Source organism: Astatotilapia calliptera, chromosome 4 (assembly GCF_964374335.1).
Source record: "Astatotilapia calliptera chromosome 4, fAstCal68.1, whole genome shotgun sequence".
Lineage (NCBI taxonomy): Eukaryota > Metazoa > Chordata > Actinopteri > Cichliformes > Cichlidae > Astatotilapia > Astatotilapia calliptera.
The window spans coordinates 7884131-7900900 of NC_137425.1; the positions used below are offsets into that span (position 1 = coordinate 7884131).

General features: G+C 41.3%; 1 protein-coding gene across 4 annotated transcripts in view; it reads right to left on the reverse strand.

Annotated features, from left to right (window-relative positions):
* znf385c (zinc finger protein 385C) overlaps positions 1 to 16770 on the reverse strand; it is a 147255-nt gene that overhangs the window by 25618 nt on the left and 104867 nt on the right. For all 4 annotated transcript variants that reach the window (XM_026164373.2, XM_026164371.2, XM_026164372.2 and 1 more), the window contains one exon: positions 3298 to 3440. In XM_026164373.2, the coding sequence (XP_026020158.2) occupies positions 3298 to 3440 (143 nt within the window). The remainder of the gene's footprint in view (positions 1 to 3297; positions 3441 to 16770) is intronic.

Genomic DNA, 16770 nt, shown 5'->3' on the forward strand with positions numbered 1-16770 from the left:
ATATTAATGGGGGAAGTGTGGTGCTTAAACTGTTAGATAAATCAACACCTACACCATAAGAATCTACAGGGAAAAGAGTTTCTTCTTTATGAATGTATTTTCATTGTAATCTCCAAAACTTCACTGCTTAAACTTTATGAGTCATTGCAGCCCACAATGAAGTGTTTACTGCAGAAGGTTTTAGACAGACTAAAACTGTTTTAACTGCCTATGAAGAGACAGCAGAGAGTCCCAGAACACCATACTATAAACAGCAGGGTGAAACCTGAGGCTTCATTATAAGATCTGCATTCCACAGTGACAGCTGATTTCACTGGGGCACCTTTCAGCGTGGTATCACATATAACAATCACCTTGGATCTTGCCCCAGGCTTGTACAGGGTCTGACCCACTCTATTCCTCAGCTCGTTTGAGAGAAGGGTCTCCGGAGGGACGGGGAGATCACTCTTCACACACTGAATGATACCGCTACGCTTACTGAAACTACACTGGTGGCTGTGCTGACAGCCTCACCTGCCCAGAGATCAAAGAGTGTTGGCGTGCTCATGGCATACTGCTTTGCTTTGTTTCTGGCACATAAGGTTAAAAAACATCAGACTCTTCCACACTGCAAAAAAACCAAAAAACTGTGCCATGTCCAAGGTAGCTGCCTCTTCTGCAAGGATAGAGTCTATTTACTACGGCTTCCTCATGGCCAGGTGTGAAAAGGAATATAAACACATCTGACAATGAAACCTTCGTGCTGCAGGTACATCTCTCCCTCAGGGCTCTTTACCATTGTTGCTTTATTTTGGTTTCCTCTACATGACACAGAGATATCTTTGGAAGCAAATGGCTGTTTCCTTTTACCAACTGTAGCCTGACCAAGGTAAACCTAGCTCTTCCTGCTGCCCTCTGTCCACCTTAGAAAAGCAGGCTGCGCACAGCCGTTTGTTTTAGGAACTGAAGAATGTGTCCATTGTCTGTCTGCAGCCATCCTGAACCGACTGCTATAAATGCGTCTTTTGTCCAAGCCCTCGGTTCTCCCTGCCATCCTAGTGCAGACAGAACTTATCCTGCACCGGGTGGCTGAGTCCGTGATGGGCTTTCAAGGTAGATAGATAGAGACAGAGAGAGAGAGAGAACGAGACACACAAAGGGATGAGGAGTGAGGGTGGAGCAGTGGGAGGATGTAAGAAGGGACACCAGGGGAACCGGAGGATATTTGGTTTTGGAGACAGGTGCATTCATCTTCCCTCCTGCACACGTCTGGGACAACGTGTGCCTTATCAAGGCTAAGAGAACCTGGGGCTTCTTGTTGAATGGACTTTGTGATTAATGCCACAGCTGCACTGTCAGACTGTGTATTATGGGGGCTAATCATCTCCTCCCGTGACTGAAGTGACACTGATTTGATGTTATTTCCATGGTTATCATCATTTCTGCATTGTGGTTGTGGTAGATTCCAAGTCCTACTGCGAGTTGTATTCTATTTAACAATGGCAGACTGAACAGCATTGCGACTCGGTAAAAACGATTTCCTTTGTACTACCTTGCCGCATTCATTGGTAATCTACTGCCTTTTCCGTCTCCAATAGCTTTTACTTATATGGATGCTTTTATTTCTCTAATAGGGAAGCATAATGTGCAAAACTAAAACCCCAAATTAGAATGGTGAGGCACAGACATTGGTTGGAGAATAAAAACAGCAATTTTCCCATTGAAACACAAGAGAAACACAGACAAAACACTGACAGACACCTACCCCACTGCCTCCACCACTAATATAAATACATGAGGTTTTAGAGGAGTGAATGTTTACCACGTTGCTTTTGCTCAATCCTCCACAGGGCAGTATAGCCGACTTCATGACCCAAAGCAGTAGGCGGTTGAACAAATGAAAAAAAAAAAAGCTGCACTTTTCACACAGGCTGGCAGCCCCCTACATACACAAATACACATCATAGAGCAAACATTTATGTCTCATCCACCCCCTCACACATGTCCTCCATTGTAAAGAACCAGCCAGACAGACAGATGACTGAATCTCCCTCTTTCTCATCCTACTTTTTATATGTACAGTTTCAAAAGGTGTAAAAGTGTATGCAGGAGCTAAATCTCTAGCTTATACTCCATTTACAGACCACAGGATCAAAGAAATCAAAAAATGCTTGCACACATACACACTTGAAATGACAATGACCACAGTGCTGGAAAGTAAAGGATCAAAGATATAAGCTTTTAATTCCAGAGACTGAGCCATCAGAGTCAATGTGCTTGAAAACTGAATGGTTTGTGGGTGATGTTTGAAACAGAGGCTATTTTTACACATAAACTGCAATCCTGAACTTCCCTAGACATTACCTAATGTTACCTATTTCTTAAGGCCATCATTTTCATTTGCAGCAGATAATTTTTCAGGTCTTCCACATCTTGTTTTTATCTCCCACTTGTCCAGTTTCCACAGATTGTTTAAGCTTGCAATGCTTTTCTTTGTGAATCATCTTTTTGGTGGAAAAATACTATTTTAAGCCTTTCAAACTATGTTATATTTGACCTTTTCAATAAAGAAATGGGGAAAAAACTGTGTTTCTGTGTCTCAAATGTAAATAAAATGTCAATCAAATGTATTTACAAATACACACTTGCATTATTTTAAACAATGCCTGCATGTCTACTCAATTTTACATTTTAAACCAAAATAAATCAAATATAGTGACACAATTCACCAAAGCAATATTCAGAGGTCAAACCTTGCTTCATTAAAAACTGTAACCTAAAGCTAGGATAAAGCCTGGGCACAGCACTGGAGGCTGTGGTGTAGCAGGAAAAGTATTGATATAGTGACAAACAGAATAGGTAGCAATAATGACACAGCTTTATAGGCCTGTATTTCTTTGTAACACCCCCTGATATAAACAGAGTTGGCATGAGGGGCATATTGACACAAAAATGATGAAGTATGTGTACAAGTACCCCGACCCTTATACCATAAAAATATGCCTCATGCTGCCACAGAGAACGAAATCAGGCTAATATGTCTTCTGTGTGTTGTCTTCTAATCAATACCCTTCAGCGTGTGATTTTTTTTTTGTAGCTGATTAGATTTTTAAAAAAAAATGGCCTTGCCTCAAATTCTGTGTAACTTTCAAAGTATGCTTTGAAAGATGAGACAAAATGTTAAACTGTTTTTTTTACAGAGTATTGCTGACATTGAACATTGTTCTCAAATGACTTCAACATCTTATTTTTCAGTCCATTTTTTTTCTAAAAGTAAGGTTTATTATGACTAGTACCCACTAGACCCACTAGACTCACCGTATTAAAGTTAGGGAACAGGCTAAGTGGGGAGGATCCATTGAGTCTGAAGGGCAGGAGGTGTTTGAGGTCGAGCTGAGGCTGCAGAGGTCGTCCTGGGACGGGGAGGGAAGCCAGAAGCGGGCTGCCCTGGGCCGATGTACCTGGACAACACAACAAGACTGATGTTAGAAGTTAAGAAGCATTATGAAATGTTCACATGAGAGATATTTCTGTCTCAGTGCAACTGTAGGAGAGCAACTACACTGCTGGCTACGAAGGGGACAAACGCAGTGCTCAGGGGAGGCCTGACTTTGATTTATTTGATACCAGAGGCACCATTACACCTCCAGCTGTCACCAAGCACTCACTGTGAAACTTGTTTGTATGTGTACACTTCCATTTGTGACTAGGCAGGCGCTTGTACTTGGGACAACACAATGTGTTTAAAGACGTACCTGTGTGTTTGAGGGTGGATGGGCAGTGTTAAATACCCCAATCACCTCAACTATCCATACTCATCCCCCCCAAGGACACTCACCTGCCCCTTATGTACATGCACACACATACACATAAACACATTATTTAATTACTGATTTATTGGCTAAGAAAAGGTGCCTGCAAGAGGGGAAGATAGGAGTTATCAGATTTCAAATGGATCAGGGATGAAGAGATTTCTAATTTTCCGCCTGGCTGCATTTCAGTAGACCGGTGTGCTCAGCAGTGTGCAGGCACTTATCCCAGCAACAGGATCAATCATTCGATGTCAGCTGCGGGTCACGGCGGCCACCTGAAAGTATGCCTATCATGTGAGCTGTTGTGCCATACACATTTATACTGAGGTAGTCGCACACAGAAAAAAAAAAAACCAATCACCAACTGTAGAAAAACATCAGCACCACAGAAATACAAAAGCTTGACAATAAAAAAGAATCCTTTAACTCTTTCCCCAATAAAGACGACATTTGAAGACATCCCGTGTACTATTAATGGCGTGTTTTCACACCTCAGTATGTATCAGTGAAGATGTGGTTTGACAACCATTAAAAGGGTTTCTAGGATTTTCCCAGGATAGCTGCATAGGCATACACCACCCTCACTAACCTTTGACAATAAAACATTAAAAGTAATGGAAATTATTAAGATCTTTGGTCCATATCTAACTATGTAATTACATAACTATATACATTGTCCAATATCCTACACATCCAGTACATGATTCTTTTAGCATCAGCTTTGAACATCATTGCTAGAAAGACTAGACTGGATAAAATACAGAGCTATTCCACTCACAGATCACCAGAAGACTGCTCAAACACTGCTACAAAGCCATCACACCCAACAAAATAACAGAAGCTGTCAAAATAAAGCGCAGTTGGTGCTCTGCAAAATTTTGTGTTGGTTTTTTTCTTGCTTGTTGTGGCATCTTTGTAGGACCTTTTTTCTCTCAAAATTGCTGTCAAGGTTGCGGTACGATGTTGATATAGCTGTATGGCTTGTGTAAAGCGCGGAACACAGTGATAGATGGGGAATCTGTCAGTAGTCTGGCCCATGGCTTTTTGCGGCTTGGCAGGATTGGCAGTTATGTGTGTATTTGGTGGGTGGGGGGCTGAAACACTAAAGCCTTGAGCATATGCTCCTCAGCACTGGGCTCAGGCCTGCCTTTGCCATGTGTGGGATCTCCTCTGCAGTCTGTCTGACACTGAAAGAGTCAGCACAGGACGGACGCAGCCTACAGACACGTGGGCAGCAGCCGGCAGGGGATCGCTCCTACTCGCAACATTCACAATCACACAGAAAAACAAGGAAAAGCTGAGTCTTCTCTTGGCAGGACTATCAGAGGAGAAAAAAAAGCTGGGCTCGCAGGGAGGACAGTTATCAGCTGATAGTGCTTCCCCACCTCTATGTGACTCCCTAGGCAGCTTATTAGATCAGGGGCTGGCTGTTTGCCTCTTTGGATGATAACACTGCAATGGACGCACAGCCTGAATCCTGGCATGTACGACAGCAAGCGAGGGAGTGTGTGCGCTCGGCTTGCATGTACTAGATGAGAATCAAACATACACAGTAAGACATATAAACAAAACTGCCTACGCACATCTGAAAACAAATAGCTCCGAGGGCAAGCGGGAAGTCAACACACACACAAATACACACACACACATAAAATCAAACAAGGTATAATTTTGCACTTGACGCATATTGTACGGGATTTGACTAGAACTACTTTTTAAAGCAAGTACATCCCCATTTCTTGTGTTTGTGTGTGTGTATGTTAGTAAGGACAGTGGATTTATTTTTCTTTTAGCCTTCTACTTCCGTTAACCTCCCATCACTCTGCAAATGTTCCACTCATGTGCGTGTTCCTCTACATATGAGTTTGCATGCATATGTGGTTAGGTGCACATATGCTCTTTCTGTCCAAAGTTATGTCTGCATCAAGGCTTAGATTTATTTATGCCTCACTTGTGGCCCAGACAACCACTGGCAGTTGAGGCAAGGCCTGAAACCAAATGTCCAGCCTCGTTCTCTCTCCCAGATGACTTTGCTAACGGATCTGACTGTCTCTGCCAGTCCTTCCCCAGGCAGGCTCCCTCCTCCTCCTCCCATCACAACAGCGCATTCCTCCCTCTCATGACTCACTGGGCTTGGTTACACAACAGCCACCGTCACATTGTATCTACTCGGATATGTGTGTTTGTGAGGCGCATTTGAGTCGTGGAATTCAAGCAGCGATTTTTCAATTATTTTCTACATGCACACCTGAGAAAAATAATGGATTCTAATGTATACATGCAGGCACACTGAGCCGTCCCTCTTTCACGATTGCAGAATTAGCCCTTCAACCCCCAAGTCCTTCTACTGTAATCCTCTTGTCAGTACTCCAGTGCTCTCTTAGGTTTCTGACAAATTGCCTTTTCTCACATCTAAATACCCCATCTCTCCTCAGTGCTCTGCATATATTCTCACTGCTGAGCAGAAAAGGGAAAAAAAAGTAGAGGGTCTGGGAGGAGAGAAAACCTTTCTATTTGTGGCCCAGTGTAATTATGTGGATAGCTGCTGGCACAGCAGGGTCTTGAAGTTCGGTGAGTGGATCTCCACCTTCTTTTTCTCCATACTGTTGTTGTCCAAGATGACATACAATTTCACCTGAGATCAACTTGCTCCAAGCAGGTGCCCTTTAAGGTTGGACATACGATGATTGATTCACCCTAATTGACCCAAGCCTTTAATTCAATCTCAGATATCACAAAACTGGGCTGGCAACATTTATTCCAAATCTGCAAGGTTAACTAATATTAGTATCTAAATTTTAGGGTTTCATTAAACTTTGTCCTCAGCCCTCAGAAGCTGAATAGGAAACTGTACTGCTGTAGACCTCTAAGGACCCTCATGACAGTGGATGTACAGTTGGTATAAAGAGACAAAACAGTACATGACCATTCTTGCTGACAAGCTCTCCAGTTCACAACTCAAAGGTTAGACTAAGAGAAACAAAAAGTCTTATTATGAAGTTTCCTATGGAGCTTGGTGGAGAAGGAAACATGATGAAATCCTTTGCTTAAGAACATTTTAAAAGAACATTTTAAAAGAACATATCAGAGATGTATTTGTCCAAGTCTCCAGTTTTGCATCATTTTTATTTTTTCTTTGTAGAGACGTGATTGTGGGATCACTGGAGTAAAAACCTTTACTTTACAATTCCACATATGATTTCCACATATTTAGAGGACATTGTGTACCACATCCCTGATGCTCAGCTGTGGCTGCCTGCTGAGTAACAGTCAGATTGTCAGTAAGACCTTCATCATTAGGCCTCTGATCTGATTATCCAGCTGTGATGATGAATATCTACATATCTGAACTTAAATGAACATGGATTTGCAAGGGAAATTGCTGACTGGTGAATTGATGAGCACTAAGTGCAGGCACAACGTGAACATAATTACACTGAACCATGCGGATGCTTCTTTTGTCACTTGCCAAGTACACATTATAACCTCTCTTTTGATGATGTTTAGCACGGTCTTCATAATTCAGTCAGTGACTGTAGCCTTCATGTTCCTAATACGCACACAGTCGAGTTCTGACACGCACACTCAGAGTCATAACACGATGTGGCTCATTGTGCATCTGCCACACTGTTGCCACACTGTTTCACCATCCCCCAGTCGCCCTGCGAACTTCCCAGCGGCTGCTGCCCTGCCTCAGAGGTGCTGATGGGACTAGATCTGACAGCATAGGAAGAGGCAACAACTACAACTCTGTGTAAAAATAGAGAAGTGGAGCTTTTTAGTTACAGTAATGTAACTAATAGAACATCTTTTTCACTGTGGTATGAAGTAACCCAAGACATGCTATGCATACAAACGACTGCTTCAACTGCTCTATGCTTGGAAACTGTAAATCAGGCTCATAGTGTATTAGAGGTTCACAGCTATTTGAGGGCACAAACTGACATTGCGCTGCCCCTGGATGTCACTGACAGACAGAAAGAGACAAAGATTGGAGAGAGAATCCAGGAGTGAAAGAGATAAGTAACTCCTAACAGCCAATTAGCTTCTACTCGGTCAGGTGGTGGTGTGGGGGCCACTGAGGGAACTATTATAGTCTGGACAAGAACATTAAATACAATCAGCTTTAATTAAAGATCCCCACTCCCCCACCACCCGCTCCTTTAGTTATGCTGATAATCTGCAAGATAAGCTGAGAGATGTGGCTGGACTGATTACATGAACCACTAAACAGATCATGAAGGAACTTCACTTAGCAATCCATTAAGCCAATTTGACCATTTCCTCAGCGTGAAATACGATGACCTGTATGCTTCTGTCCATCATGATACGAACACTAGTATTACAACTATGAGCTGCAACTGTTTTTGCTTTCAACCAGACCTTTTGGAGATTGTTATGTGTGTAAGCAATTTCTGTGTTTCAGCGAGAAAGTAGAATATATTCTCAGTGGCATGCAATTAATTTTTTTCCCTCTCCAAAGAACCCTCTCATTTTAGCTCCCCTGCTTCCCATCTCTCATTTTTCCACCTTAGCTTAAAGCTTTTTAAATTTATTTATTCGAATTATGTTTTTGCTCTTTTTTTCGGGGTCGCTTGGCTTGCCGTGCTGGCTGCACTGTGGCTAGATATTATGCACTGAAGTGTGTAAGTTGATAACTGTTTGTGCTACACACGGCAGTTTGTATTTCAGTGTGTGTCAGAGCCATATATAGTTTAGAAGGTAAATATGTACAAGGAATATTTGAACAGTGCAGAGTCCCAACTCTTTGATTTCTGATGTCTGAATGGTGAGGTGTGCTTGTCCACTAAGAATTTTTATGAGTATTAAATTCAATCTCAGCACAGTTGCTTCTTTTATATTTTAAGCTAATCTACTCATTAAAAAAAATATCTTTCATATTTAGTTTTGGCCTCCTTTCCCCTTCTTTACTCTGGATTGCAGAAGGTGGCAGCCTGCTCCATGTGGCCTGATTATATGCAAGGCTAAGCACAGTTTGACCCCCGACTGAAAATAGAGCATGCTTAGGAAGAGAGATGACTTTATAACTTTTTTTCACATGCAATTTTAGAGGAAATATTCAAAGTCAGACCGTGAAAGTTTTGCGTTTACCTCTCTGTCAACCCCAGAGCCTCACCTGTACTCAGCTAGCCTTACTGTCCTACTTCACTGGGGTCATTTCTGTAATTACCAACACAAAATGAAACAATGTATGAAGTAAGTTAAGAATGCAAAACATTTTTAATGTTTTATAGGCCTCAGGCAGTTCTTTTACAGTTTAAACAAAGGTATAGAGAGAGCTATTTTTTGTCAATAAATAAAATATGATCTGAGATTTTTCTGGGGTACAGCCTTTGGCTTCAGCATCAACAGTGCTTCATCAGACAAACATACTAACCAAAGCCTGGCTTTGCTGTAATTTGTTTATTCATATTCCATTCTAAAAGTACAAAAGAACAAAATTCGCTTAATTGTCTGTAATTTGTGTCTTTTTTAATATTACGGTGTTATAATAATAATAGCTAGTCATGTGTGAAATTATAATATCTCAAATGTTCTAGCTAGTGGCAGGTTGCAAGCAATTATTCTTAAATTTCACATTCAATCTAAAACATCAGAAAGGCTTTCAGGAGTGTGTTTAGGTTTACAGTATTTGGCTCCATTGTGAGTCGTGGGGGCCCAGTAGCAGGACCTTGTGGAGATGCTTCTTCTCCTGGGGTGTGTCTGTAATGAGTTCTGTCAAGCAGTGAGCTGTGCTCTGCTACCAAACCCAACCTGAGCAGAGGCAAGGCCCATCTGTCAAGCAGAGACGATAAGCCCGGAGCCATCAAGAGACAAATTGCTCGGCTTCCCCACTGTGAGACCCTACGAGGCAGTCTTCTAAAGGCAAGCAGCAGAGATGTTTCTGATTCCTGATGCTACACGGGAAAAAGGAGGCGGAGAAGGAAAATATCAAACACATTCATTTATGCAGATGGTGCCGTTGGCCAGTCATTGCTCTGGTGCAGCAACAGCAGCTGTACACAGAACTTCAGTGTGACTAAAAACCAGAAAAAAAGCAGGAAAGAAACATTATTTTTGTTTCTTTGCTTTTAAGCCGGAGGGTGAGCTGCTTTAATAAGTCCCCCACACTTCTCTTAATCCCATCACTTTGGTTTTCAAAAATAATGACAGCTGTTGGACCTTTCCATTTAGATGAAAACAAAACTAACTTTAATAAACAGATAGAGCTGGAAAGGTGAAAACAATCAAAGGTAAAATTTAAACATATGTCTGAGAGTCAACATTAACCCCCTCACCATCCACCATCATTACCGTGAATGACATTACTCCAGTTTAAAGAGTCACGTTAAAAAACAAACAATACTGAATAAAATAACTTGAAGTTGTGCCATGCTCCTAAATATGCAAAAACCTTTGGCTAGAAGCAGTGCAGGATTGACAGGAACTCCGATAAGGTTCATTTCCACAGCAAATTGAATCATTTGTGGAAGCGGGATTAAGTACATAGTTTTTTACAGGAATAAATATCAAGCTGGTCAACCAAGCGTCACAAAGCTATCATGCCAAGTGTGACAACTCATTATAAATTGATTACGGTAGATATGTGAGCCGGACTGTTTGGATCTTCAAGTAAGGAAGATGCCTTGTAAAAGAGTAAAAAAGGACAAGACAGAGGCAGCTTTCTAATTTTAACTCCCCAGCTGATGAGAGATGCAAGAGATGAAACATTCACTCAGACACTAAGATGCGGGACTAAAGGTGGTTATGAGGCTATGACGAAAGGGAAAAGAAAATGAAGTTGTAGCTATGTTAAACACAGTGGAACTATCCTCTGCTGAATTCCCCACTAGACGAGCATCAAGTTGCATCGCACACACACACACACACAGAGGAGAAAAGCCCTTCATAATTAATGATTCATTTACAGCCGCAATTCGTGTGAGATTTGTAAGAATCGCAGGCAAGAACATTCCCTTTATTTATATAAATGACAACAGCAAAGTGCTTGCAGAGAGAATTGTACTGTACGTTTCTTGTATATTACATTCATTGTTATGCAAAAGAGCTTCTGCAAAGCAGGTTGAATTTGCAGTCAGTAAATTGCTTTGCAGAGCAGATTTTTTTTCTTGCCATCAAATGGACCCGTGATTATCTAAATCCATTCCACCTGAATTTGTTTTTCACAAAATGTCTCTTTCCTCACTCATTCGCCTTTTACTAGGGTCTTTGTTTTAGACATTTCGCATAACACACCTAATTTAAATTCTGCTATCAGGCAAGTGTCTATGGCCAAATTAAAACTTAATGGAAATGTGTACTGGCTATAAAAATACAAAAGGTTTCCTGTTCGTTTTAAGTCTTAGCTGTAAGGCCAAATCATTTTTATCTTCTTTTACCACATGCACATAACAGGAAAGTCTTATATTATTTGAGAGTGAAAAGTGCAGTTACATCAGGGGAGTAAACGTGGCTAAAAAAAAGAAAGAAAAAAAGTCCTCCAGCTGTTAGCACAGTGATAATTCATTCACAGCTCACTTACTTTAATGGAGGTTTGAGAAAAAACAAACTCAGTAGCAGCTCAAATATAATTTAAACCAGATATGCAGAAAGAACTGATATCTTTGATGATTGAACAGATGGAGTTTTTTCAGTGACCTAGTGTCCACATCCAGGTAAAAAGGTTAGCTGAAGAATGTGCTGGTGTTAAAAGCCAATTACCCCTGGCTGCTTTGGAAAGTACCATCACTCGCAATCAGTAGCGACCTTGGGAATTGAACTAGCTAATTTTGCCCAACCTGGGCTGTAATTGTTTCAAATCAGCCTCATGCCTCAGCATCACTGCCAGGCTAATTGCTCATGAGCGGGAAGATTAATCTACAGAAGCACATCTGTGGGACTTAATTTACGGGTCGCAGTGCCATGCCTTGTGGATCCATTAGATTCATTTGGTTTTCAATCCTGTACAGCATATGCAGCTAAACAAAGGTGAAACAATGGTGGGAAATTGCCAGGGAACAAGCAAACACAAGACCCACACTGCTAAATATTTGTACATAGTCAGATTCACGCAGTGCACAGCCCTGGTTGTCGATACGCGTAATGCATAGATACGCGTAATGACGACAGTACCAGCATCCGTGAACATTAGCTTATGCGAACGAGAGTGGTTTTTGAATTGGACATCAGACAGTACAGCTGTACTCCTCCCCAAAATGAGCCGTCCCTTATCAAGTTCCTCCCTAAACACCTGCTAATGAAGGACAAAACTCAGCTAGGCTCAGACACAGTAAACAGATTTGTACAAAGCAGGAAAAGCATCACTGTGTGACAAAGGTCAGCACTAAACCTGAAAAAAGATCAGTGATTGGATTGTGAGCCACTTTTAGCCTGAGAGAGGACAGGCCGTTCAGGCTCTCTGAAGAGAAACAGTTGCAAATTGGAAAGCCTTTGTGAGAAAGGGCTCTGCCCTTTGTTGTCTCCTTCCTCCTCTCCTCAAAGAGCTGGCATGCAGATGTCTCCTCTCATTCCTCGCGTGTAATTACAAAGATGGGAGAAGAGCATAAAAGGATCATTCCTGATATGGCATTGTACAGCAGGCGGCGCACACCCGGCAGCTGGCATGTTTTTAAATAGAATTACTTCACTTTCAAAGCAAAAGACTTAACACTGCACTCCTCTGCTGCAGCCACTTATTTCCTTTTGATTGTTCAATATGACGTAGCAGACAGGATAATACGATTGAAAACAATCAATGTGATCACCAGTGGTGGTGGTACATACCTTCAACTCTAGTTATAGAGTGCTCTTGCTTTGCCTGGGTGCAGAGAGGAGACATGGGACTGAGCAGATAAGGATTCTTATCAGAACATGTGCAGGTGTTTAGTGGAGCAAGGCTATAACAGGATTCTTAAGTTACTACTGGCTGGCAGGATTTCATTTGATGGCAGAAGTAGGAAAAGAAGTGCAGATGGATGGTGAGGTGGAGGTACAGAATGGAGTGAGCTGGTGGCCTGGGTGTTATAATTGTGAATCCCCCCCAGAGTGCCGCAGTACCGCATGTCTTTGACACCTGCTGGTGTGGTGATAAGAAGTGAAAACCAATCACTCCAGCTACCCGCAAGCCCCAACTGGCAGCTTGCTGCCTCTCAGCTTGCTACTCGGGTATTTCTCTCAAATATAACTGGCTTTCTGCTATAGGTCAGCTCCCTCTGTAGGCTGACACCTCAGGATCGGAAAACCAGAGACGAGAGGTGAGGTTATAGGAGGGGAGACTACTAAAGGACAAGCGAGATGCTCATTAGTTTACAGTAAGCCCAAGTAAAGGGTTATATACCACAGAACCACCTCTATCTATCTGTCTATCTATCTATCTATCTATCTATCTATCTATCTATCTATCTATCTATCTATCTATCTATCTATCTATCTATCTATCTATCTATCTCTTATCCAATTCACTGCTACAGGAGAAGCCTAATACAGCTGTAATAGGGCAAAGACAGGGACAGGGTACACACTAGACGAGTTGCCATTCTAACAAAGAAAGAGACAATCACTGACACCTATGGCCAAATTAGAATCACTAATTAACTTAACTTCATGGATCTCTTCAGACTGTGGGAGGAAGCCAGAAACCCAAAGAGAACCCACACAAGCTTGAGGGAAACATGTAAACGGCACACAAAAACTCCTCAGTCGCTCCAGGATTTTCTTGCTGTTAAGCAACAGCACTAACCACTGCTTCACCATGCTGCCCTGTTATTAAACAAGGATGAGTTTTTTTTAATCTCAAAACAAATGGATAGGTCTTGTCCTCACTTCTTGTTTACAACCAGAAATACTGTGAAAATGAGAAAAAAAAATGTAACCAGTTCTACCATTGTAAAACAGATTAAATGGTCGTGATATGCTACACTAAGTCCACCCACCATCGCTGGTGGCAACTGTATGACAATTATCCCTCCCTTAGTCCTAAAGAGAAAACTGAACACTTTATAACAAACCAGGAAAAATCCAACCTATTGTACTGATGACAGAAGAGCAGTTTTTATTGCACTGATCCAAGCGTGCTGTTGTTGTGAAACATTGTGCATGCAGAGTGGAGGTCTAACCTCAGGTAACGAGCTTATGAAACTTTAAATTGAGACAAAGTCACCAAATTTAAGTGGTTTTGAAAAAAATAAACAGTTTAAATGTGGAAAGAACAGTTATAGCTCTCTCTTACTCTCAAATTATTTGGGGTTAGTTGCTTTTTCTCCCAAAGTAACTGAACCAGGGTTTATTTCATGCAAACAACCTATGACTGAGAGTAGCAAGACTTAACCTACATTAACTTAAAGATAACTCATCATCATCACTGTGTTCTGTGTGTTTCACTGAGAAGGGTGTGCACATAAATGAGTGAGTAATTGTTTTCCTTTGGTTCTCAGAGCACTGGTGGAACACTCTGTTCTGCCATCTCACCACAAATTCAGTATGGAGGGTCACTTCCTTAGTTTCCATATGAGGAACTCACAGGCCTTATATCCCTGTGAGGCAGGACCAACTACCCAAACATAAAAGTAGAAGCATAATCCACAGAGGAACTGTGACTTCATTCTGTGCTGAGGATGTCATTACTTTACTATGTCTCTAGTTTGTTTGATACTAAATTGAGGTTCAAAGTCTCATACATAAATCCTTAAAGAGTAGAGGTGGCCTTTGTTTATGTGAGCGAAATCCAACAAGTCTAAAAATGCAAAACGCCGTGTGGGGCAGAAGATCTTTGTGCCATTACGGACTGTCATTTCAAACTAACTTTATCGCCTGCAGAGGTCAAGGACGTGCATTCTGCCTCTGAGTGAGTCCTTAGACTCTCCCGAGAGAGCGTTTCTCATTAGTCTGATTCCAGCTGAGGATTATAATGTGAATCCTTTGGATGAATCTTTGCTCGTCACAGAGAGACCATCAGCTGTTCCAGTCAACCAGTGCAGAGTCCTGAATTATTCATTTCCTGTTTACAGCAGGCGACAGGTGCGTGACCTCTGTGATGAGTGCCCTGGTGTCTGAGAGAAGAAGTGACAAGGGAAGGAAAGGAGGGGGGAAAGGAAGCCTCGGAGGGACAGAGCTGGAGATGAGGAGGACAGGGTGTGTGTGTGTGTGTGTGTGTGTGTGTTTGTGTGTGTGTGTGTGTGTGTGTGGGGGGGGGGGGGGGGGGGGGGATTCAGAGTAAACTGCCAATTTGTAAGAACAGGTGCATGGTGAGGTTTGGAGTTGGTTTTGCTTTTCAAGCTATCACATTTTTTCATGCTTTTACTTTTAATTCCTTGGCAAGAATTAAAGCCTTTAGCAGATTTTTACCCTGAAAACACTGCAGTGATTTCCTGTTCTGTGGGATTTACGGCAAAACCCCTTATGTGAAACCGGCTGAAATGATGTGCAGGTTGCATCATTATAAATATTACGGAATATATTTTGAAACACTGACTATTTTAAAGATCATTTCTATACGCATCTGTTTTTACTTTTACAGTTATTCAACTTGGAAGGCATTTATTTCAACCAAGACCTTGTTCCGACAACTCATGAAGTCAGCCAAAGACCTGATTTAAGGAGCATAAAGATCAGAGAATAAAGGCTTCTTTACACATTTATTGGTAAGTTATTCAAGCAAATGGTACACTACGCACAGCCATCTTTGACTATACAGATTGGCTGTCAAAATTATAGTTAATATTTTGTGCATGAATTTGTGCATGAATTTTAATTCAAGACTTTCTATTCTATATTGAGCAGTGTTAACACATAAACATTGACCATTTTGTTCACTGGAAAGGTGATCATATTAGAAACTCCATCCATTCATCCCAGTCTAAATAATCATTCTCAGACCTCCCACTCCCCACCCACCAGCACTTCTGGTGGTACATCAAGGTGTTCCCATGTCAGCAAAGAGACAAGCTCTGTCAGACGTAGGACATGCCCAAAACACCTTAGATGCCCAAGAGGCATCGTAATCAGATGCCTAATGTGGAGGAGTATTTACTCTACTTTGAGTTCCTCATTCTCTCTCTCAAAGAGCCCAGACACCTTTATTTTACTTGGTAAAATGTGATTTAAAATTCGATTGTTATTCAAACAAAAACAAACTATGTACAAGCTCTCCTAAACAAAATATTAAGTCACTGCTCTCATTTATAGCTTCTCATGTTCTTACACATCCCCAGATATCTCATTTAGCATTGTCAAAACTCTGATTCAGGAAATGAACGATCTTGAATCTTGGCTAGCTAACCGTCATTTCAGATATCTAGAAAGCTCACTGTAGATTGACTGGAATCATGCCGTCTGAATTATACTTCAGATCTGAGGAAAAAAAGCTGAAGTAAAAACTAGTCATATTTTTTTGTTACATAAATCTGAAAGAGTGATGTTATGAATACCTTCCCAGACCAAAAAACAAAACAAAAACAACAACACATAGTCTAGTCATTAAATTTTAAAACGACTTGTCATAACTGTGCAAAGGGTCAATATTAAAAGAATGCTGTGAAAAAGTAAAGCGGTAACTGCACAACCTACGACATCGAGTGCACCATGTTTGACTGTTTAAACCTTGACTTAGAAAGAACAGAGAGTTGTTGTTCAACATAAGGCAGTCCAGACTTGCTTTCAAATAGATGTTTACACGCTGAAAAGCACAGTCTAATTTTCAAAGTGCTGATGGAACACCTGCTAAAACGGATGTCAGCTTATCATTTGTGAATATATGTGCACAAAAAGATTTTTGCATGAACAAAATTAGCTTTTCTGACCTGTTCCAACCACGTCAACTGTGCAGAGTGAAAGACTGCGAAAGATGTAAACTAACACTAGTAGCAATGACACTACCAGAAAGTTGCTTTTGATTTTCTAGTTCTCTTACTTTATAATGCGTTTCCATTATGAGAGAATGCTCTGAACTATAGCACAAAGTTGTATTTTTATTTTACAGGAG